The sequence below is a fragment of the Dermochelys coriacea genome, chromosome 1, assembly GCF_009764565.3.
Source record: "Dermochelys coriacea isolate rDerCor1 chromosome 1, rDerCor1.pri.v4, whole genome shotgun sequence".
Lineage (NCBI taxonomy): Eukaryota > Metazoa > Chordata > Testudines > Dermochelyidae > Dermochelys > Dermochelys coriacea.
In genome coordinates this window covers 190,312,703-190,335,811 of record NC_050068.2, presented here as the reverse complement: position 1 = coordinate 190,335,811, position 23,109 = coordinate 190,312,703, and the positions used below count along the sequence as shown (strand labels likewise).

The 23,109-nt window shown below is 42.1% G+C and overlaps 1 protein-coding gene across 1 annotated transcript in view; it reads right to left on the bottom strand.

The window, feature by feature from the left end:
* PROS1 (protein S) overlaps positions 1-23,109 on the bottom strand; it is a 44,015-nt gene that overhangs the window by 6,739 nt on the left and 14,167 nt on the right. Inside the window, exons 6-13 of the mRNA XM_038412553.2 lie at positions 21,870-22,001; positions 19,856-19,981; positions 11,905-12,026; positions 9,009-9,127; positions 6,595-6,784; positions 4,538-4,705; positions 1,498-1,666; positions 425-573 (exon numbers count right to left, since the gene is read on the bottom strand). Coding sequence (XP_038268481.2) covers positions 425-573; positions 1,498-1,666; positions 4,538-4,705; positions 6,595-6,784; positions 9,009-9,127; positions 11,905-12,026; positions 19,856-19,981; positions 21,870-22,001 — 1,175 coding nt within the window. The remainder of the gene's footprint in view (positions 1-424; positions 574-1,497; positions 1,667-4,537; positions 4,706-6,594; positions 6,785-9,008; positions 9,128-11,904; positions 12,027-19,855; positions 19,982-21,869; positions 22,002-23,109) is intronic.

Below are 23,109 nucleotides of genomic sequence, written 5' to 3'. Positions count from 1 at the left end.
GGGGTTAAATCCTGGTCCTGTGGAAGTCGATAGGAGTTTTGACATTGACTATAATGAGGCCAATATTTAACTCCTAGTATCTACTTCAGGCAGTTTAAAAAAGACTTATGTAGTCACCTTCATATACATATAAGTACATACTGCCTTCTGTCATGCTACTTGCCACAACTGGGAATAGAGGGAAATTCAAGGATAGCAAGACCTATTTATATATTGGCTTTTTTATGCAGTTCATCACTGTTTTATCGGAGCACCTTGCAAACAATTCAGCCTCACAACGCCCTTGTGAAGTACAGTAAGTAACTAGGATTAGTCCCATTTTACAGATGGAGAATGAAGACAGAGAGTTGAAGTCAAAAGAGCTATGCTGATTTACACCAGATGAGGATCTGACCCAGAGTTACTGTGATAACAGTAAGATCACCTGTGAGTTAGGGGAGTTGGAGTCTATTATGGACAAAGCAAGAGGCACTGTTTTGCCAGATACCAAGGCAAACATCACACCAGTGCCTGTGGATGGGCGAATAGTCAATGTTATGTTTATTAGCCATTCTTTGTCATTGGTAAGATTATCTGTTTTAAAAAAAAAAGAATGAAATTAATGAACCCGAAAAACACCTGCTTCAAGCATCCAAATACTGTTTGGTTATTTACAAGCATTTTCCCCCTACAATTTTATGTATATTCCCATTATGAAAAATAAGGCTAAATCTGCAGTGAGCTTTATATTTTTAGCTTTCCACAAAATTTCAAATATTAAACATATAGAAAGAGACATTTTAAGCTTAAAAACATAAGAATGGCCATACAAAGATGGGGTTTTTCCTTGCCTTTTCAGCTTCCTGGTCTTTTTTGTTATCTTTCTCACGGTCACATTCATAAGAGGGTTGTTTATATGGTTAAGCCAGAAAAAGCCTAACAGGTTGCTCATAATTTTTGCTGCTGAGCAGAAGATTGATAAACATGCACTTAACATCACATACAGGAATAGTCCCATTGCTCCAATAGGAATTCTCACATGAGTAAAAGTAATACAGGTACTAAAGTGTTCTCAAGTTCAGCAGCTAAAAGGGATGCCCATAGTTATTAACTGCTTTTTTCCATAATTTCACACTAATAGTGCACCATGTTACTTAGTATCACAATCAGCACCCACAATGTATCTTGCTCTAATATAATTCCGTATGACTGTTTCATGTGGGGCTCAAACCACTCTCAGTGACGTCAATAGCAAAACTTCCATTGACAAAATGGGAGCAGAATCAGATCCTTTAGAGATGGAAAGGACCAATTTGATCAAGTCCACCCTTGTAAAGGTCTTCGCAGAAATTACACTGATAATGTGTGAGGCCAGAACCTATGCTCGTTACTCAAGCAAAACTCCCTCTGAAATGAGTGGGAACTTTGCCTGAGGGAATCCCATACTCTTTTGCCATTCATTAGTTCAATCATCAGTCCAGCATAAAGACATGTTGGAGAAGGACGAAAAATACTTACTATAGTTTATATGAAATTCTGCCATGCCAGTGCCAGGGTAGTAGGACCCTTTCCCCACAGTTACTAAACAATGTTTGCTTTGTTTTTCTTGAATAACTTCTTTTATGCCTGAACTTCCCTGATTCATCAGGTTCCAGGCACGAATGCACCCATCTAGTCGAGGGTTAATCTGCAGAAGAGTTACATTCAGGTTTTTGTGTTGCATACAGATTTGCTCTAGAAACATTGTTAATCAACAGAGAATGAGTTACTTTACATGACAATTTATTTCTGGTGGACAGTAAAGCATAGTTCTATCAATGCCACAGATTACAGCACTGATCTTCAGAGCTGTCTTGGAATCAAATTGCTGTTTGCAGTGTTGTAAACTGCATGTGGTCCCAGGATACTAGAGAGAACAAGGTGGGTGAGGTAATATCTTTTATTAAACTTACTTCTGTTGTCGTGAGAAACAAATTTTGAGCTTACAAAGAACTCTTCTCCAAGTCTCAGAAAAGTACTCAGGCCTGGTCTACACTCCAGAGAGGTCAACGTAAGATGCCTTGTTGTAATAAACCATCAATCCAGAGTCTTTATTAAAACCATGATTTATAGTTTCTAGCAAAGTTAGGAATTTATGTTCCCAGGCTCGTCATTTGGAAAGTGTTTTGCAGCTTTCCTTTTAGGACGAGGACTGAAAGTCAGATATAGAGTGATCATTTTGTGATAAGTGTTTGCCCTTGGGTAATATGGTATTTTTGTCTTTTTATCATTGGGGGCATCATTTGGGATGAGGTACACCACATTCTGATAGGCATGGATAGGACAAGGGCCTTCCCTAGTGGGGTTCAGGGTCTGGGGTGGAAGTGATGGATTCGTCTCTTCCGGGACTGATTGTACCAGCCAATCACACCAGCCTGTGGGGCCTCCCAAAGTGCGGGACCCAGAGCGGTTGCCTCGATTTGCCCTACCCAAGGGACAGCACGGGGTAGGACCCGTGGATCTTGAAAGATATCTTGGGGGGTGAGGGTGATCATTGTAGCAGTGGAGATATGTCTGCAGGTTTTGCATCTATTCTTGTGGCAGGGTCTGGTGCTGCTTTAAGTTGAGGAGTTTTTGTCTGTGTGCTTCTGATATGAGGTTAGGGAGTTGTTTGAAGGCCAGAAGCAGAAGTTCAGGAAAGATTTCTTTCAAGATGTGGTCCCTGTGAGTATGGAATGTAATTGTTTAATGATGCCCTGTATGGCCTCCAATGTAGAGTGGTAGGTGACAACTAGGGGTGAGCGATCAGAGGGTTTTTTTTCCTGCAATGAAGCAGGTTCTCTCAGGGATGTTTGCGTGGCACATTCCATTGTGTGATCTACTTCTCCAAATGCCCCAACAACTATGTGGGTGAAACTAGACAATCACTATGCTCTCGAATGATCTTGCACAGAAAAAAAATGGTAAAAAGATAAAAACACTGTATTATCCAACGGCAAACACACTTTTTTCACAAAACAATCACTGCATTTCTGACCTCTCAGTCCTCGTCCTCCTGCACAACACTTGAAAAGAGGAGCCTGGGAGCTTAAATTCATCACTTTACTAGACTCTAAAAATCATGGTCTTAATTAAGACACTAGATTTATGGCTTATTACAAAAATCTGTAACCCACTAACTCCCCTCCACACTTTATTATCCCATCACTGGAAGCGTGTTAAGGGACCACTTCACCTTGAATAGTCTTTTTTTAGAATATATGTTAACGAGTTATGCTAAACAATCTGTTCCACTTTGTATTTAACAGTGACACTGAGTACCTACCTTTTCTAGACCTGAAGAAGAGCTGTGTATCACTCAAAAGCTTCTCCCTCTCACCAACAGAAATTGGTCCAATAAAAGACATTACCTCTCTGGTATTTTGTCACCTTCACCCACTTTGTGTCTCTTTGAAATCAAAGGCATGAAAGTACAGCTTTCAGTCAGCATGCTGAGCCAGTAAGCTTTTCCCATTTGGTACCACTAGCAATAGACACCTTCAAAATTTAAGTTCAAACATACTGTAGCCAAACTTTCTGCTTCTGCTTGGCCATGTCTGCTCCGCTACAACTGGGGGCTATGGCTATTAGTATTGTTTGTTGGCTGAGAGTTTGACTCATCAGCCCAAACAACATTTCTAGAATTATTTCACATTGGATAAGAGAATATTTATTGAAAAGCAGTTAAACATTTTTACCTTTTTGCCTTCCTGTCACACTGCAAGCAAAAATGGATTATTTAAAAAATGAAATATTGCAAGTATTTTTTTTTAGTGGACTGGTGACTTGTTTTCAAATGTAAATTATTTTCTAGTACACATGCAAGGTGTTGGATAGACATTCTTTTACACATATGAAGAACAGATACTGTATGGGCAATGGCAATGGAGGCTTCCCTCCTCTAGGGTGGAAAACAAGTTCAGTCTTCATAGTCCATTCACTTGTTGCCTCTGTGCTGACATTGCCAGTTACTTTGAGAATTACTGGGTCTGCGCGAGAGGTGGCTGCAGGGACCTACAGCTGCTGAGAAGGGTGAGTCAGGTGACTCAGGCCCCCTGTGCAGGGTGGACAGGGCAGGGCAGGGTAGAAATGAAGACTCCTTGCACTTCCTTTACCTTTCCTCAACACTTCCCACCCCTATCCCGCGCCCACACACACAAGACCAAGGCACAATGTGGCACTAAGAAAGGGAACATTTGTACAAGAGGCTTCCAAGATAACTACTGGTGGCCCTATTGCTTGGGAGTCTTAAAATGAGATTTTGAGATTAGGAAATGTACTCTCAGGCACAATCCTGCATAGGACCCTGGAAAATGGATTAGATTACCTGAGAGATCTTTAATTGCTGTGTTTCTATAATTGAAACCTGAAAATGGGTAGACCGCAAAGCTTCATGCATACTCATTTTCAAACAAAAATGTCACCAATGGTATTTTCATTTTCTACCTACATACCTCCCTGTATTTTGTCTCCCCAGTAACCACCACATAAGGAGAAGCAAACAAGAAAGCAGCCTTAACAGGAGGTATTTTTAAGTTACCAGTTTAATGAGGGTGTCGTTGACTTTGCGAGGTAATCCTGCAATGTACACCTTAGTTTCCAGGAAGCCATTTGTTGGTTTGAACAGATTTCTAGGGCTGTTAATATTCATCACTGCTTCTTTTGCTATTTTTACACTTATACTGTGTTCTAATTCTTCCACTGAGACCTAGGATTAAAAATAATATACAAAATATATAGCACTATATATGTTGAACATACTGATTACACAGGGAGGAATAGTGAGTCTTGTGTTAAGGTTGCCTAACATGTCCCGGTATTTAAAAAACAAAAACCCACCACCCAGATACCTGCCTCTCTCTCTCTCTCTTTTTTTTAAATATTTTTTAAATATTCTAATGGTTTGCAGCAGGATTATGAAACTGGGTAGAGGAATAATATTTGAAAGGCAAAGGTGTCTCTTGCTTTCCATAGGACAACCTATACTTGGTTGAATGACTGATTTTTGGAAAAACACAATTTTTCAGTTTGTGTTACTTAGTAGCATAGGTGCCAACTTCCCCTTTGCCCGATTGGGTGCTCAACCCCCACCCCGACCTCACCCCTTCTCCACCTCTTCCTGCCCCTGCACTGCTCTTATCCCATCCCCATTTCACACTTTCTCCCAAGTCCCTGCCCCTGCCCCGCCTCCTCCCCGAGCACGTGGCATCCCCGCTCCTCACCTTCCCTCCCGGAAAGTCCAAAGTGCCACCAAACAGCTGTTTGGCGGTGGCCGGGCAGGAAGTGCTGGGAGGTAGGTGGTGGAGCAGGGATGTGGCGTGCTCAGGGGAGGACGAAGCAAGGAGGGAGTGGGGGACCTTTGCTGCTGGTGGGTGCTAAGCACCTGCTAATTTTTCCCCATGGGTGCTCCAGCCCCAGACAACCCATGGAGTTGGTGCCTATGCTTAGTAGACCTCATTAGGCACTTGCTTCTAAAATTGCTCAACATTCATCCACACTGAGCATGCTCCTCTGGATCTCATTCAGCCTGCCACAAAGAACTGAACCTCCTGAGGGAACATAGACACCACCCCTCCCCCCCCAAAAAAAAATCATCTGCTGCTGTTGATGTTACCCATCAAAATACCTTTTGGTCTACAGGAAGGTGTACTGGACTGGACACCAGGAAACAATATGGCAGAACTAAATCTCATCCATTTAGGGTACATCTACACAGCAGCTGATGGGTGCTTCCAGCGCAGGCAGACACATGTCCAGCTCTGTTCAAGCTAGCATACTAAAAATAGTAGTGTGGCTGTAGCAGCACAAGTTGCTAGCTGCCCAAGTACAATCCTGCCCAACTTGGTGCTTTAAAAGGGCCAATTTCACAAAGGTGAAAACAATCATGGGCCAAATAAGCTGAGAGGAAAAATGTGAATGGATAATTGGGGCTTCTTTAACAAGACTTTACTAAATGCCCAAAAAGCCATAAACAAAGGAGAAGGCCATATTGGTTAAAAAAACAATCTGGCTTAGAAGAACCTGAAGGCAACTATATTTAAAAAAAAAACTTTAAAAATAATATGTAATAAATGGAAGAAAGGGAAGTTGATAGTACAGAATATAAATCAAAAGTTAGGAATTGTAGAAAATTGATAGGGGAAGCAAAGTGACATGAGGAGAAATCTATGGCTAGCAGAGTTGAGGACAATAATTATAAGATTTTCTTTAGTTAGGAGGCAGGAAGCCTTGATTTGATTGTTCGAGCTGCATTGGCCAACATAAAATAACAATTATGTTTGGAATAACAACCCCATGGACCACTTGCATCAGAATAAACATGTTTACACAGACAATCATGCACTAGGTATTACTTCATAGGCCCCAAGCACCGTGCAGAAAGTGGCTGTTTGTATCACAAGGAAATTCGGAAGTTTGCTAATGCTACCACTGTACCTTTCTTAACTGCCTTTAAATCTGGGATCTTTATGAAATCATTTTGAAACCTTTTTATTATTATTATTATTTTATTATTACTATTATAAAGTCGCAATTACAATTTTTTCCAACTTCACCCGAGTGTGCCAGCAATTCACAGGGTATTAGAAAATAACTTACTATATGCCACAGACCATCATTAATGGCTTTGCCACCACTGGTGACTTTTGTTCCAAGTTCATTCTTGAATTGAATCTCAATCTTCCCATCACGAAGGGCAAGCAAGAACCATGCTGTGCTGTCAGAGGATTCAGCATATAATATAACACCCTCTGTATCATATGTCCGGAAATCAAATTCTGCTGAAAATCTGTGTCATGGGAGAGGGATCACAATCATGGGAAGAGGATACATGAGACAATGAAGAGCTCAGTGCAATACATTAATAATTTAGCTATACAGGCAAATATCTCCAAATGACAACTCTGTATCCAAGCAGGTCCAATGGCTGCCTATGATTAATCATAGGCAGAATCCAGTTCCCCTTACTTTATAGCTGTGTTGTAAGAAAAAGTAAATTGTTTGGGAGGTGTTCCAGTACTATGATGAGGAGTGCCATTAAAAAAAAACTATCACAAATATCTTCTTAAATGTGCTTCATCATCACTGACTTTGAAAGTTCCACTCTTTACCCTTATTCTGTTTAGGGAATAAGATCTGTACATTAGTGGCATTTGGATGATCATGCACAAATTGTAGCTCCTTTTATTCTGTGTTTGTATAGCATCTAGTACAATGGAGTCATGGTTCATAACTAGGGATCCTAGACACTACAGTAATACAAATAATAAATAGTGGGGTTTTAGTATTATGGTAGAACCTATAGACTCTGTTGTGCTCTGGGGGCTGTACAAACATAAGAGAAGCTCTCTGCCCCAAAGAGCTTTCAGCTAAATATACAAGACAGAAGGAGGGCTTGAGGGGAAAATGAAGGTACAGAGGTGAAATGTCTTGTGAAAGGCACAGAACAGGTGGGTGGCAGAACTAGGAACAGAACGCAGGTGCCCTGATTCCAAGTTCAGATCCCCAATCACTAAACTTCATTGACTTTCAAACATGGTTCTATCAAAACTCCTTATTTTGAGTTTATAAGTAACTATTTAAGATGTTAGCTGCTAAGGACACTTTCAAACTTTTCAAAAATCTTCCAAGAGAGCATTAATTTCAGATCACCTTTGATTCATGACACAAGGGCATGTCTTAATATTGATGCTCTAAATCTGAGACACTAAAAATCACAAATGCAACAACTTCTGCTGTTGGCGCCTGCATTTTCAAGTGCCACAAGGAGCAAACTTAAATGCAATATAGAGCTTACTAACATTAGCAATCGCTGTAGGACACGGACATCTGAAGGGGAAATCCTACAAATTGATATTGGCATAAAACAAGGCACTGTGCTCCATCAGTGGCCTGGAATATTTTAGGAGCAAGCACTGGAGACCATTAGCTTCCTCAGTACTTGATGAACAGCATGCTACAGTTGGTAACTCCTACATAAGAGCAGCAGAACCATCATCTGAGCCTCATCATTTTGATTTACAACTACACACTATGAGATGCATATTCATTTCTATAACATCATCTGATTTTAAGGACTGACAACACTTTAGGGGGGGAACCTATATGAAATTTGCCTACTGTGAAATACCATAGACACTGTTTGGATCAAAATGTCCCTGCAAACGTACCATCAGTGGGGATTCTTCAGAGCAAGTTTGAGCCAGTTTGCAAGACTGGCCCCTGGGGAACTGCAATACCTCTACATCTCTGCCATCATCTTCCACATCTTTTCTCTTCCCTTCAGAGGGGGCAGCAAGATTCTGTCATTGTGAGACCCCATCTTTCTTCCTCTCCTAAGAAATCTCATTCACTCTAAAAACTGCTGAGGCCTCCATCCAGTTCATATTCTCTCCTCTCCCCCTTGATCCATTTTCCACCTTTTCCCACTCAGTCTCGGAACTGTTTTGATTCTCTTCTTCCCACGGTTTGTTTCCCTTTTGGTCCGTATATCTGTCTTGAACTGCAGCAACCAGCTGGCTGTCGCTGCACGAGGAATCTGGCTCTTCATCCACTGATGAGCTCAGGCTCAGATGCTGGTGCACTGTGTCTCCCACAGATCATACCAATGGGCTGCCTGCTCCACTATGTAGCTGCATCAGTCAGCTGCTACTGCCCCCATCTGATGGAAAGGGTTACTTAAGATCCAGCTGAGCCGATAAGTTACAGGAAGGAACTATACTAAAGATGTGGCTCATGGATATAATACGATCATTAAGTGGTGCTGTAAAGTGGTTCTAAGCACCTCACTCCTGTCTGTCCACTTTCAAATAACTCCAGCCTCCACTGAGTGCTATTACATGTAGGAACTTAAGTTAATTTGTCCTCCCCACAATGATACAAGGTATCTTATCCAGTGAGATGATGCTGTGAACTCTTCATGCAATCCACAGTCCTTCTGCCACCCTCTGGGAATTAATGGAAACAAATCCCCAGAACTTTCATGCACAGTGTTATCAATGGCAAATGCTCACCTGGTGATTTCTGGCAATCTAAATCTTAAATACAGCACAGGGATCGCTATAAATTGTTCTGCCAGGTAAAGCAATTCATAATTCTTTTCAAGATTCAGAGGGACACAAACTGGAACAGCCTGGAAATAATGAAGGGAAAAATCACCATGTCATAACTTTTGTGCAGTGATATTTCACTAACTTCAGGTCTTAGTGGCTTTTAGCTTGTTACATTTTTCTTAAGCACTTGATACCTAGTATACGTGAGTAATCTGAATACCTCAGTACAAATAAAACAATTTTATTTTTCTACATTATCCGTACATCAAAAATATAGGTTGCTAAAAATGTCATAACATAGTTTCATAGATTACAACTTTCATTTGAGTTGGTAATTACATTGTAAGTGTTTAATATTCAAATCAAGGCATACAGCAAAATTAGACCATTTCCTTTCAACCTGCATCCCTACCGCCTTATGTTAGGATTCTCTGGTCTCTTAATTTAAGCAGTTTGGTTGCGTTGATTGTTGGATGGGTGAAATCTACAACATCTAGGGTGATATGCAAAGTGGTCTTGATTTGAATAAGCACCACACTTTCCTCTGAGGCAGAACTGAACTAATATACAGCATAGTGGCAGGGGAAGTACAATGTCTCTTGATATGGTATCTTCTCTGAACACATGAAAAGTTTGGTCCTGGACACTAGTCACAACTAGTCCCAGGTAAGATTGTGAGATTAATCCCGGTGTCCTGGCCAAAATCAAATTTGGGTAATTATATTCTGCCTATTTAAACTTTTCAGCCTTCACTGGGAAAGGTATTCATTTCCTGGTCTACATTGTTGCAGAGTGTTGCTGCGTATGAAGTTTGCATACTTTCTGTATTGCAGTGGTAGACAGTGATGATTGTATATAGTGATAATAAATCAGTTTAAATTACAGTGACCAGATGTCCCAATATTATACGGACAGTCCCAGTGTTCAGGGCTTTGTCTGAAATATTACCTCCCACCCTGTCCCAATTTTTCACATTTGCTATCTGGTCACTCTAGTTCAAATAGGTCAGACACTGTATGGCCATATTGCCACTTCAGCTACTACTCAATGTGCACTGCTGTTTTTGTGTCTCTCGCCATGCCACAATGATGTCAGATGTAAAAAGACAGTTGGAACTTATTTTTGACTGAATCCCCTATATTTAATCTCCCAGCAGATATGTCCTCCACAGATGCAGCAGAACCAAAGCAATTGGGTGTGAAACACTACTGTGTGTGTTATACACATTGCACTTGGATAGTTTAACTCAGTGGCTCTCAACCTTTCAAGACTACTGTACCCTTTCAGGAGTCTGTGTCTTGCGTACCCCAAGTTTTACCTCATTTAAGAGCTATTTGCTTACAAAATCAGACATCAAAATAAAGTGTCAACACTATTACTGAAAAATGGCTTACTTTCTCATTTTTACCATATAATTATAACAAATCAATTGGAATACAAATATTGTACTTGCATTCCAATGTATAGTACATAGAGCAGTATAAACAAGTCGTTGTCTGTATGAAATTTTAGTTTGTACTGATTTCGGTAATGCTTTTTATATAGTCAGTTGTAAAACTAGGCAAATATTTAGATGAGTTGATGTACCTCCTGGAAGACCTCTACATACTCCCAGGGGTATGCGTAACCCTGATTGAGAACTACTGGTCTAACTCACAGCTAATACTACATTTCCCAAAATTCTTTGGGCTTGGTTCTCATTTAACACAATTTTCATGGTATAGCAATTCCATTGACTGTAGTGTAACAACTCATGAATTACAATATTATATGCAAGAACTGGACTTGAATTTTTTTTATACACCAGGTGGAGCACTTGGTCTGCAAAGAGGATACATCCCTTTGGGATTTTCCATGATACCGCTGATAATACAGATTTTTATTCCAATTAAAAGATCTGCAACTGGTTTCCACATACTGGGTCAGCCTCTTTAGCCTTAGTCCCAAGGGTTACTAAACCTGTCTCTCATACAACAGCATTAGGAGTAATGTTTAAGGGGGACAGAGCAGACTGCCCTCCCACTTTATTATCAGTAGGGAATGAAATTACTCCCTGTGTTGTCCAAGTATTAAAGCTTAGCAACTAAAAATACCAACTTCTAGTAAATATGTTTGAGCACACTAGCGGGCTTTGATCTTTGAAATATTTAAGCCCCCCTACATCATACTGTGGCAAAGATTTGTTTTTGGTGGAAGCTGTTTGAACACACTTACAGGTCCCAACCTGCCCGCTCCTGCCAAAGTAGTATAAAGAAAAGCCTTCATAAGAAAATGCTTTCATTGAAATCCTCTGTAGTCCCACTGTTTCTTCCACTAAAGTGTAAATTTGTAATTCCTTTTGGATGGGAAATGTATTTTTTAGCACTTGGTGAAACTATTCACTCGCTGCTTGGACCTTTTTTTTTTTTTTAAAAGTCATGACAACTGAAACTGTGCAAAACAATCAACTCAAAGTGAGCTTTTCCAGGAGTCACTCTGAGAGACTAGGTGGGAAAAGGTTCTCATGGCAAGAAAAATCTGGGAAATATGTGAACATGCTTTCAAAACGAGGCTGAGGCTCCCATGTCAACATCTAAGCCAGGGAGGGGCATGGGGTTTATTTTGGGGGATGGGGTAGAAAAGGGCTAGTTAAGGCAGATTTCTCTTGATGCTTTCTCTTGGAACTGAACCTGGACCGAATGATATCCAAATCCCTGTCAACTGAACTGCTGGATTTGCTTTGTGAAGCATGCCCCAACTCAAAGCCTGCAGCAATTTTGAAACTGGCTTTGGTACTTTTCCTAATCTACCTCATCCTGTCATGGAGAAACACCCAACTCTGTAATTTCCCTAGCAAGCTCATATTGTGCAGTTTTACCTCGCAGTGCTTCCTGTCCTTAGAAAGCTTGAACCCTTTCTTGCCATCACAATAGCAGGAATAGCTTCCTGGAGAATTTACACACTCTTGCGCACAAGTGTTTTCAGCACATTCATCCACATCTGCAGTGAAATGGAAGCACATTGCATGAGACTTAGACTGAACAATAATTTAATGTTCTAAAGACAAGTACATTAAGTTAATGCAACAATGGGCAAGACAGTTCTGTATTGGAATGTGAATCCTGTCGGTGGTGGTGGTGATGTATTAAAGGGCTCTCTCCAGCCTGAAACTTACATTGCCTTCTGGATGAACAACCCCAGCAAATCTGATATGGAAACCGTGCAGCGAGCCAGGGCAAGGCTGAACTGATATGTGAGAAGCTGCAAAGCTGAGCTGCATGGCTGAGAATTACAGAGGAATGCAGAAAAGGAACTGACATAAATGAACTCCTGCCACCTGTCTATCACTACTACCTGTTCTGGGCCACTCTCCTCTTGTTTCACCTAGGGTCTCACAAGCTGCAAGAGTTACTACAGCATACATGGCAATTGTGTGGAGCAGAGACAGTCTGTTCACATAAGGCCAAAATCAGTTCCTTACAGTCCCATCTGAGGGAGAGGTACCTCCTCTTACTGACGTCGTAATCTTCCCAAGCTGCAAAGTCCAGACAGCTTAAGTGGAGTCTATGGAGATCAATTTAGGCTGATTAAAAGCAAAAACCACTTGGCTATTAAGTAGCTAAACCTACTACCTTTTTCATGTTGTTGGCTATGTGCAATAAATAACGTATTAAAGAGAGGTTGTGTGAAAGGCTAATTTAATTGTTACATTTCTAATATGAAAAACACACAAGCTCATGAGGTGAGAGGCTCTGTAGCCATGAACTAAGGGCAATGTATAAAGAAATTTTGCAATGCTGGTTCTGAAGTGCACTGCCCTTTTGATGTAAATAAATGATAGTCTGCTAGTAAATATATTTTTAAAACATGATTTGGTTTTGTACCATGCTAGGTTTTTTTAAAAAAAATTAAAATCGCATTTTTAGTTGCTTAAAGAAAATTCATGATCTCCTCTTCAAGTTCTACTTTATAAAGTATTGTATTGGGTAGAAGCAGAAACTAGTTCCCAGGATTCCTGGCTTCGATTCTAGCACTTGACACTGTCTCACTGAGTGACCTAACACATCATCATTTAACCTCTCTGTGCCAGAGGTTCCCCATAATTTACATGGCAGATACTTCCTTAGTGTGTTGAAAGGACTAACCAACTAATGCTTGTGAAGGGTTTTGAGATGCTTGGAGGAAAGGCCTATTAAAATGCCTAATCTTATTGTCTTTGCTGTTTGTTTAGGTCAACAAGGGCCTGTTTAGGAAAAACTCTCAGTTCAGGAAGGATAAAGATGTGTGGAGCTGAAGATACGACCAATATCTAAGTTAAACTGTAGTGGGCTTAGGTCATTCTTTAAAACAACTTCTATTGTGTTTTAAACCCCAGGTTTGATTCACCTCCAGGATTCTGGCAATGCAAGCTGCAGCCCCAGAGCTGGTATGTCTGCTTGGAGGGGTAGGGGGTGCAACAAATGCTAGCCTCCAGCAAGACCTGCTTTGCCAGGGTGTCTGTAGTGGGCTGGTGCAGCCACACAAGTGGTTGAAAGGGGATAAGCTGAGTCAGTACCTATCATAGGCAGTTTCTACTGTAGGGATGTTTATGAACCCTGACTGGATTTTACAGCTGCTTTCCATTCAGAGAACCCCCAGAAGAGGGAGATGCTGATACTGCAGCAGCCCTCTCCAGGGGGCAAAGGGAGGAGAATCCTACCTCCTCCCCTTGCAGCAACTACCACTATAGTTAGTGTGTGTGTGTGTGTGTATAGTTAGTGTGTGTGTGTGTGTGTGTGTGTGTGTGTGTGTGTGTGTGTGTGTGTGTGTGTGTGTAACTTTGACTTCACTGATCCACGGGAATGAATCTGGCCCTTCAACATGACAATGGAAACATACATTTTGCCAACCTTTAGACAGGCTAAATTGCTGTCCATCTGCATAACCCTGTCTTTAGACTGGTTTTGATGACCCATATAATGTGGCTATAACAATTCTGAAAGCTTAACGGCATTACATCCTAAGTAGGAAGTGCTTTTGTTAATATCTGTAGTCTCACAACCTTTCAGGATCCCAATTTTAACAGTAAAATTACACTTGAGAACCCCACACAACCTACATGTACACAAGAGGGAGGTGGGGAAAGTATTTCAGATTGTTCCTTGAAACCACAGTTGTTGTTTTTTGTTTTTTTCTTTTTAATCCCAGTATACACAGTAACAAATCTGTTAGCATCCTCTCTTTAATCCCACAGTAATTGGGCAAGGGAGAGCAGATAACTTTTACACAATAGCAAGGATTTTGTAATCAGACAAGGCACCAGACAGTTGCACAAAGACATGGAGTAAAATGCTCACTGCCAGCAAAGAACTATTTTAAAGTCTGTGTGTGTGTGTGTGTGTGTGATAATAAAAAGGCAGTATCTGCAGGTCACCATTTGTGTTTACAGCATTCCCTGTGCTATGAAGAGCTTGTGTGTAAACTGCAGACATGGTGAATTTCTTCCTAAGGTAAAATCCTAAAAGTTCATTTTTTTCACCAGTTGGAATTTCATTATTTCCACTGTATATGGCAAACATTAAAGCTGGTGGAACAAATTAAAATGATCCATAATCAAATCTGCAAATACTCAAATATTTTTTTTAAAAAAAGGCTAATTAGACATTTGAATATTTGTACAGTGCCTTTTCACAGCTCTACCACTAGCTAAATATATATTCACCTTCAGCATGAATAGTTACGGTAACTTTCTCTGGAGCAAAAAGAAAAGGAGTACTTGTGGCACCTTAGAGACTAACGAATTTATGAAGTGAGCTGTAGCTCACGAAAGTTTATGCGCCAATAAATTTGTTAGTCTGTAAGGTGCCACAAGTACTCCTTTTCTTTTTGCGAATACAGACTAACACGGCTGCTACTCTGAAACCTATCTCTGGAGGGATGCTTTCTTCCACACACACTCATTTCATAAAGAAATGTTCTTCTCTGCCCAGAAAAAGGTCTGAAGGGACAATGTTCTGACAAACTGTAGATTAGATTGCATGGAGGAGGTGTAAATTGGGGAAGGGGAGAGGAATGGACCATTTTTTAAATGGCAGTCTCAGGTCCCAATATTTTGAGTGAATCCCTCCAGTCTTCTATTTGCACCCTTTATGAAGAGCAGTCAGACTGACTCAATATCAATGAGCACCCAACATTTGAATGATAGTAACATAAAATGTGGTCGCAAAAAGAAAAGGAATACTTGTGGCACCTTAGAGACTAACAAATTTATTTGAGCATAAGCTTTCGTGAGCTACAGCTCACTTCATTGGATGCATTTGGTGGAAAATACAGAGGGGAGATTGATATACACACACAAAGAACATGAAACAATGGTTTTTATCATACACACTGTAAGGAGAGTGATCACTTAAGATGAGCAATCACCAGCAGTGGGGGGGGGGCGGGGGGGAAGGAGGAAAACGTTTCATGGTGACAAGCAAGGTAGGCTATTTCCAGCAGTTAACAAGAATATCTGAGGAACAGTGGGGTGGGGGGGGGATAACATGGGGAAATAGTTTTACTTTGTGTAACGACTCATCCATTCCCAGCCTCTATTCAAGCCTAAGTTAATTGTATCCAGTTTGCAAATTAATTCCAATTCAGCAGTCTCTTGTTGGAGTCTGTTTTTGAAGTTTTTTTCTTGAAGGATAGCCACCCTCAGGTCTGTAATCGAGTGACCAGAGAGATTGAAGTGTTCTCCAACTGGTTTTTGAATGTTATAATTCTTGACGTCTGATTTGTGTCCATTTATTCTTTTACGTAGAGACTGTCCAGTTTGACCAATGTACATGGCAGAGGGGCATTGCTGGCACATGATGGCATATATCACATTGGTAGATGTGTAGGTGAACAAGCCTCTGCTAGTGTGGCTGATGTGATTAGGTCCTATGATGGTGTCCCCTGAATAGATATGTGAGCAGAGTTGGCAACGGGCTTTGTTGCAAGGATAGGTTCCTGGGTTAGTGGTTCTGTTGTGTGGTGTGTGGTTGCTGGTGAGTATTTGCTTCAGATTGGGGGGCTGTCTGTAAGCAAGGACTGGCCTGTCTCCCAAGATCTGTGAGAGTGATGGGTTGTCCTTCAGGATAGGTTGTAGATCCTTGATGATGCGTTGGAGAGGTTTTAGTTGGGGGCTGAAGGTAATGGCTAGTGGCGTTCTGTTCTTTTCTTTGTTGGGTCTGTCCTGTAGGAGGTAACTTCTGGGTACTCTTCTGGCTCTGTCAATCTGTTTCTTCACTTCAGCAGGTGGGTATTGTAGTTGTAGGAATGCATGATAGAGATCTTGTAGGTGTTTGTCTCTGTCTGAGGGGTTGGAGCAAATGCGGTTATATCGTAGAGCTTGGCTGTAGACAATGGATCGTGTGGTGTGATAGGGATGAAAGCTAGAGGCATGTAGGTAGGAATAGCGGTCAGTAGGTTTCCAATATAGGGTGGTGTTTATGTGACCATCGCTTATTAGCACCGTAGTGTCCAGGAAGTGGATCTCTTGTGTGGACTGATCCAGACTGAGGTCGATGGTGGGATGGAAATTGTTGAAATCATGGTGGAATACCTCAAGGGCTTCTTTTCCATGGGTCCAGATGATGAAGATGTCATCAATGTAGCGCAAGTAGAGTAGGGGCATTAGGGGACGAGAGCTGAGGAAGCGTTGTTCTAAGTCAGCCATAAAAATGTTGGCATACTGTGGGGCCATGCGGGTACCCATCTAAGTGCTGCTGATTTGAAGGTATACATTGTCCCCAAATGTGAAATAGTTATGGGTGAGGACAAAGTCACAAAGTTCAGGCACCAGGTTAGCCATGACATTATCGGGGATAGTGTTCCTGACAGCTTGTAGTCCATCCTTGTGTGGAATGTTGGTGTGGAGGGCTTCTACATCCATAGTGGCTAGGATGGTGTTTTTAGGAAGATCACCGATGGATTGTAGTTTCCTCAGAAAGTCACTGGTGTCTCGAAGATAGCTGGGAGTGCTGGTAACGTAGGGCCTGAGGAGGGAGTCTACATAGCCAGACAATCCTGCTGTCAGGGTGCCAATGCCTGAGATGATGGGGCATCCAGGATTTCCAGGTTTATGGATCTTGGGTAGCAGATAGAATACCCCAGGTTCTAGGGGTGTGTCTGTGCGGATTTGTTCTTGTGCTTTTTCAGGGAGTTTCTTGAACAAATGCTGTAGTTTCACGCTTTCTCAGCTTTCGTCTCCTAATGCCCCTACTCTACTTGCGCTACATTGATGACATCTTCATCATCTGGACACATGGAAAAGAAGCCCTTGAGGAAGGGCTCAAGGCCTACAGGACAGGCCCAACGAAGAAAAGAACAGAACGCCACTAGCCATCACCTTCAGCCCCCAACTAAAACCTCTCCAACGCATCATCAAGGATCTACAACCTATCCTGAAGGACGAGCCATCGCTCTCTCAGATCTTGGGAGATAGACCAGTCCTTGCTTACAGACAGCCCCCCAATCTGAAGCAAATACTCACCAGCAACCACACACCACACAACAGAACCACTAACCCAGGAACCTATCCTTGCAACAAAGCCCGTTGCCAACTCTGTCCACATATCTATTCAGGGGATACCATCATAGGGCCTAATCACATCAGCCACACTATCAGAGGCTCGTTCACCTGCGCATCTACCAATGTGATATATGCCATCATGTGCCAGCAATGCCCCTCTGCCATGTACATTGGCCAAACTGGACAGTCTCTACGTAAAAGAATGAATGGACACAAATCAGACGTCAAGAATTATAACATTCAAAAACCAGTTGGAGAACACTTCAATCTTTCTGGTCACTCGATCACAGACCTAAGAGTGGCTATACTTCAACAAAAAAGCTTCAAAAACAGACTCCAACGAGAGACTGCTGAATTGGAATTAATTTGCAAACTGGATACAATTAACTTAGGCTTGAATAGAGACTGGGAATGGATGAGTCATTACACAAAGTAAAACTATTTCCCCATGGTATTTCTCCCCCCACCCCACCCCCCACTGTTCCTCTGATATTCTTGTTAACTGCTGGAATTAGCCTACCTGCTTGTCACCATGCAAGGTTTTCCTCCTTTCCCCCCCCTGCTGTGGGTGATGGCTTATCTTAAGTGATCACTCTCCTTACAGTGTGTATGATAAACCCATTGTTTCATGTTCTCTGTGTGTGTGTATATAAATCTCTCCTCTGTTTTTTCCACCAAATGCATCCGATGAAGTGAGCTGTAGCTCACGAAAGCTTATGCTCTAATAAATTTGTTAGTCTCTAAGGTGCCACAAGTACTCCTTTTCTTTTTGCGAATACAGACTAACACGGCTGCTACTCTGAAACCTCTCCTTACAGTGTGTATGATAAAAACCATTGTTTCATGTTCTCTGTGTGTGTATATCAATCTCCCCTCTGTATTTTCCATCAAATGCATCCGATGAAGTGAGCTGTAGCTCACGGAAGCTTATGCTCAAATAAATTTGTTAGTCTCTAAGGTTCCACAAGTACTCCTTTTCTTCTTGCGAATACAGACTAACACGGCTGCTACTCTGAAACCCGTCATAAAATGTGGTGATTGATATACCCATAGAAGAGGATAGAAAGTTGTTTTATACATTGTAGCAATTGTAACAGCCCTGGTTGAGATACCCCTACTGGACCCTCACGAGGCTGCTGTGTTAGACCCACTTGCTGGGCCTGTGTGCCTTGAAGCTCCTCATGATCACAGGGTAGGCTCCAGCTACCATCTCTGGCTGCAGACTCTCTGGCACAGACTCTGTCTCGTACCCCTGCATGGAGGATGGACCCCACAACCCAGTTGCACTAGGTCCTTAGCATGAGTGCTGACCCCTAAGACACTTCAGTAGCTTAAGCAAAACCCTTCCCTAGAGCTCAGCCTTGTGAGTAGTCAGCCACTGGTTTATAGTTCATCCGTTCAGCAATATGTGATGATTGAAGCAAACAACACAGACTTTGCAGAGGGATTTCTAACCCACTCACTCTTTACTTTACACAGCACAAGAGATACACAGATCTAGGCAAAACATTGAACACCTGGACACCATTCCTCAATTTCCTCATCACCTTTGAGCATTCTTTGGGATTTCAGCTGGTATCTTTCCAGGGTTCCGAGTCCCCGGTATTGAATCTCCACCAACTCAGGGCTTTTTCCCCCCAATTACTGGATCTTTCCCTGACCCCTGCAGTCAGTATCCTTCACCTTCAGTTGATCTGCAATCAAAAAGCTTCCCTTTTCAGTCCCTCCTCAGCCTTTGGGTATGACTACACAGCAAAAAAACCCAACAACCTGCAGCAAAGAGTCTCAGAGCCTGGGTCAACTGACTCAGGCTTGCAGGGCTAAAGACAGCAGTGTAGATGTTTGGGCTCGGGCTGACCCTCTAGTCTACACTGCTATTTTTAGTCCTGCAGCGCAAGCCTGAATCGGTTTCACCTGGTTTGAGACGGGTGTACCCTCCGTGTCTGTAAACCCCCTCTGTGTCACATCCTGCGTCTTTGTTCCCTTCCACTGCTCCAAACCCCAATTTCTGCAAAGCACATAAGATAACTGGATTCTCTAAACTTTAGCCAGCCCCTTGTTCTAAGGTGCTCCCATTTGAATGGGAACTGTTTTAAGTTAACAACTCTCTATTGTCCTTGATCTGGGAGAGATGGTAGCAGATGTCTGATTCCACGTTCATGGAGGCATTTAATGATGCAACAATTTCATAAAATCAACTAGAATTTGTAAGTTACATGTAGACAGAATCCCCAAATTGTCACAGCAGCTATTTTAAAAAAAAAAAAGAAAGGGGAAAAAAAACTTTTACCTTCACAATTCTTTGAAGTTGAATTATATGTGTAGCCTTCTGCACATTCACATTTATATTTGCCAGGGATGTTCTTGCACTGTGCTGTTCCACAGATGTTTGGACGTATCATACATTCATTCCTGTCTATAAATTCAGAAGTGTTACTGAGAATAAAGTTTTTTCTCATGACATTTTACCCTGCCTCAAGATTGTAAGGGCAAAAAAAAAAAAGGCTCACAATTCCAGCGGTTCTTGCTAGGTTTGGCATAGTCTCCTTTGTAAAGGAGACTTCCAGAGGATTCTGCAGGGAATTTTACCTTGCCCCCAGGTGAAGTCTCCTGCATACCTTGATACTCTGTAGGCTGTACTATGGATCCAAGGAAAAGGGGCAAGTGTGTCAGAGGAAAAAAGTAGCATAAATGTGTTTACTGTAATGCTTTGCTCATCATTCCTGATTGAGAGCTAGATTGTGCAGCTGTTACTCATATTGGTGAGCCCTCATTAATGGCAGGTAACCTCTCTGGCTTCAGAGGGACTACTCGTGTGAATAACGGCTCACCACCATGAGCCAGGGGTGCACAGTCTAGCTCTAAAGCAGGGGTGGGTAAACTTTTTGGCTCAAGGGTCACATTGGGGTTGCAAAACTGTATGGAGAGCAGGGTAGGGAAGGCTGTGCCACCGCAAACAGCCTGGCCCCCTCCCACTTCCCACCCTCTGACTGCGCCCCTCACAACCCATGAACCATCCAACTCCCCCTACTCCTTGTCCCCTGATCGCCCCCTCCTGTGACCCCACCCCCTCTCCAACCCCCCGCTCCTTGCCCCCTTACCATGCCGCTCAGAGCAGCAGGAGCTCGCAGCCACGCTGCCCAGCTGGAGCCAGCCACACCGCCGCGCTCCCCGGCAGACGTGGCAGGCCAGAGCGCTGGCAGCGCAGTGAGGTGAGGCTATGGGGTAGGGGCCGGGGACTAGCCTCCCCAGCCGGGAGCTCAGGGACCGGGCAGGATGGTCCCGTGGGCCAGCTGTGACCTGCGGGCCGTAGTTTGCCCACCTATGCTCTAAAGGATTAAAAGTATATGAACAGGCTCCATTCAACCAACTTGTGAGCCTGCATTTGTCAGACGGCAGTATTGCAATGGGCTTATATAGGAGTCATGGTGTCATTGATTATTTGCGTCCACAAAAGTACATGCACTAACCAGGAGGCAATGAAAGCCAGCCTAAAAGTTTGTCCCTTTACATCCTCTCAAGATGGTATCCATAGCGATTAGTGCAGCTCAACAGAAAAATTTTGACTAGTAAAGAAATGCAATACTAGAATGAGGTAAGCTATTTTCTTGCCAAAATGCCATCAATTTTTTCTGCTAACTATATTAACATATGCCCTTTACCTGGAATTTTATTCCAAACTAAAGACTTAAATCTATAGTCAATAAAAAGGCCTTTGTGCTACACCCAGGAAGTAAGTATAGTGATGCAATGCTGCACAAGCCTTTCCCCATATAAAGAGTAGGATGACTAGATAGCCAGTGTGAAAAGTCGAGATGGGGTGGGAGGTAATAGGTGCCTATATAAGAGAAAGTCCCGATATTTGGGGCTGTCCCTGTAAAATCTGGACATCTGATCATCCTAATAAAGAGCATCTTCAGAATTCATTAATATTTTCCTTTCAAGTGAAGGAAACCAAAACTCACAGAGTGAAATCCAATCAAAGCCACAGATTTTCACAGACTTGGTTTCCGCTAAGAATGTTAACTGCCCCTTGCATTCTAGAAACTTGACTTGGGCTATGAAATGGTTTAAGTCTGGGATTTGTAACCCAAGCCCCCAGGTTTCATGTAAAAAGGTTTACACAACCCTAGATTTGGGCATATCAATTGGAATCACACATGCATCAGATGGCAGAATTTGGCTCAAAATAGGAGGGGAAAATTTAAAGGAACAGTAGCTATAGTTCAGCCTAACTTTTCTAACTGGTAGTATCCAAACATAATTTCTTTACATACAATAGTATTTTAAGTGTCTTTTCTTACCCCTGCAGTCCTGTTTATTTGGAATCATGTAGTATCCATCATCACAAAAACAACGGTAGCTTCCAGGAAAATTAATACACCTGTGGCTACAACCGCCATTTTTATTTGCTGGGTCTTCACATTCATTTACATCTAGAAGATATAACAGAATATACCCTATATACTATTGTAGTAATTTCTGTACAAGTCATGTGAAGTATCTACTACTACTTGTGAAGTATCATTTAAAAACTCATAATTTGCTGATCAGTAATATCATAGCGGTAGCGTTATATGTGAAGTTATAAACTGAAATCATGACTAAAAATGTATTTTCCAGATAAATTTGGAGAGTGGTCAAATCAGTCCCTTGGAGACAAAAGGCAAGCCGATGCCTCAGCCAGGTGCACACAAGACTGATGGACAATTACCAGCAAAGTGACCATCTTTGGCAGGGAAGAGGGTAGGGGCAAAAATCTACATCTTGGCAAAGAAACAGCGTAGAGTTTCCTTCGACACAGGTGAGAGAACTTTGCTTTGACTCTAATATAGTTTAAGTTAATCACCAGTAGCATTTTTTCTTTATTTTTCTTGTAAACATGTCTGACTTATCTTTCATTACTTGTACTCACTTAAGATCTCTCTCTCTCTCTTCGTAGTTAATAAACTTGTTTTATTGTTTTATCTAATCCAGTGTGTTCAAATTGAATTATCTGGGTAACTTCATTTGGGGTAAAAAGTTGTGCATGTAATTCCCTTAAAGGAATAATGGACTCAATATATCTGTACTGTCTGTTACACAGGGCTTTGGAGCGGAGCCTGGAGCTGAAGCGTGGAGCAGCTCCAGAGCAGTGGAGCTGCAGGTTTTTGCCTGGAGCCGGAGCGGAGCCGGAGCACAGCTCAAAAGCCCAGTCTGTCCAGGAGAGGGCTGGGCAATACAGGACATGTATTTCTGAGGGGAAATCTGAGACTGGGAGTGTGTTGGGATCACTCTGTGGTAAGCTTTAAGACTGATAAGAGCCAATGTGTAGCTGGCTGGCTAAAGCACATACAGACATAGCTGGAGGCAGTTTGTGAGCAGTCCAAGTTAGAGGCTACAGCAGCAAGGCATTGTGAAGGACATGCCCATCCCCAGATTACAGACCTGGAGTAACACAGCAACTCATTGGTCTGTATTGTGCCCTGGTATGTCACAGAAGGGAAACGGGGGAAAGGGGAGCCCAAAAAATCTTAATCTAAGAGAGGCTATTTGCTGCCTCAT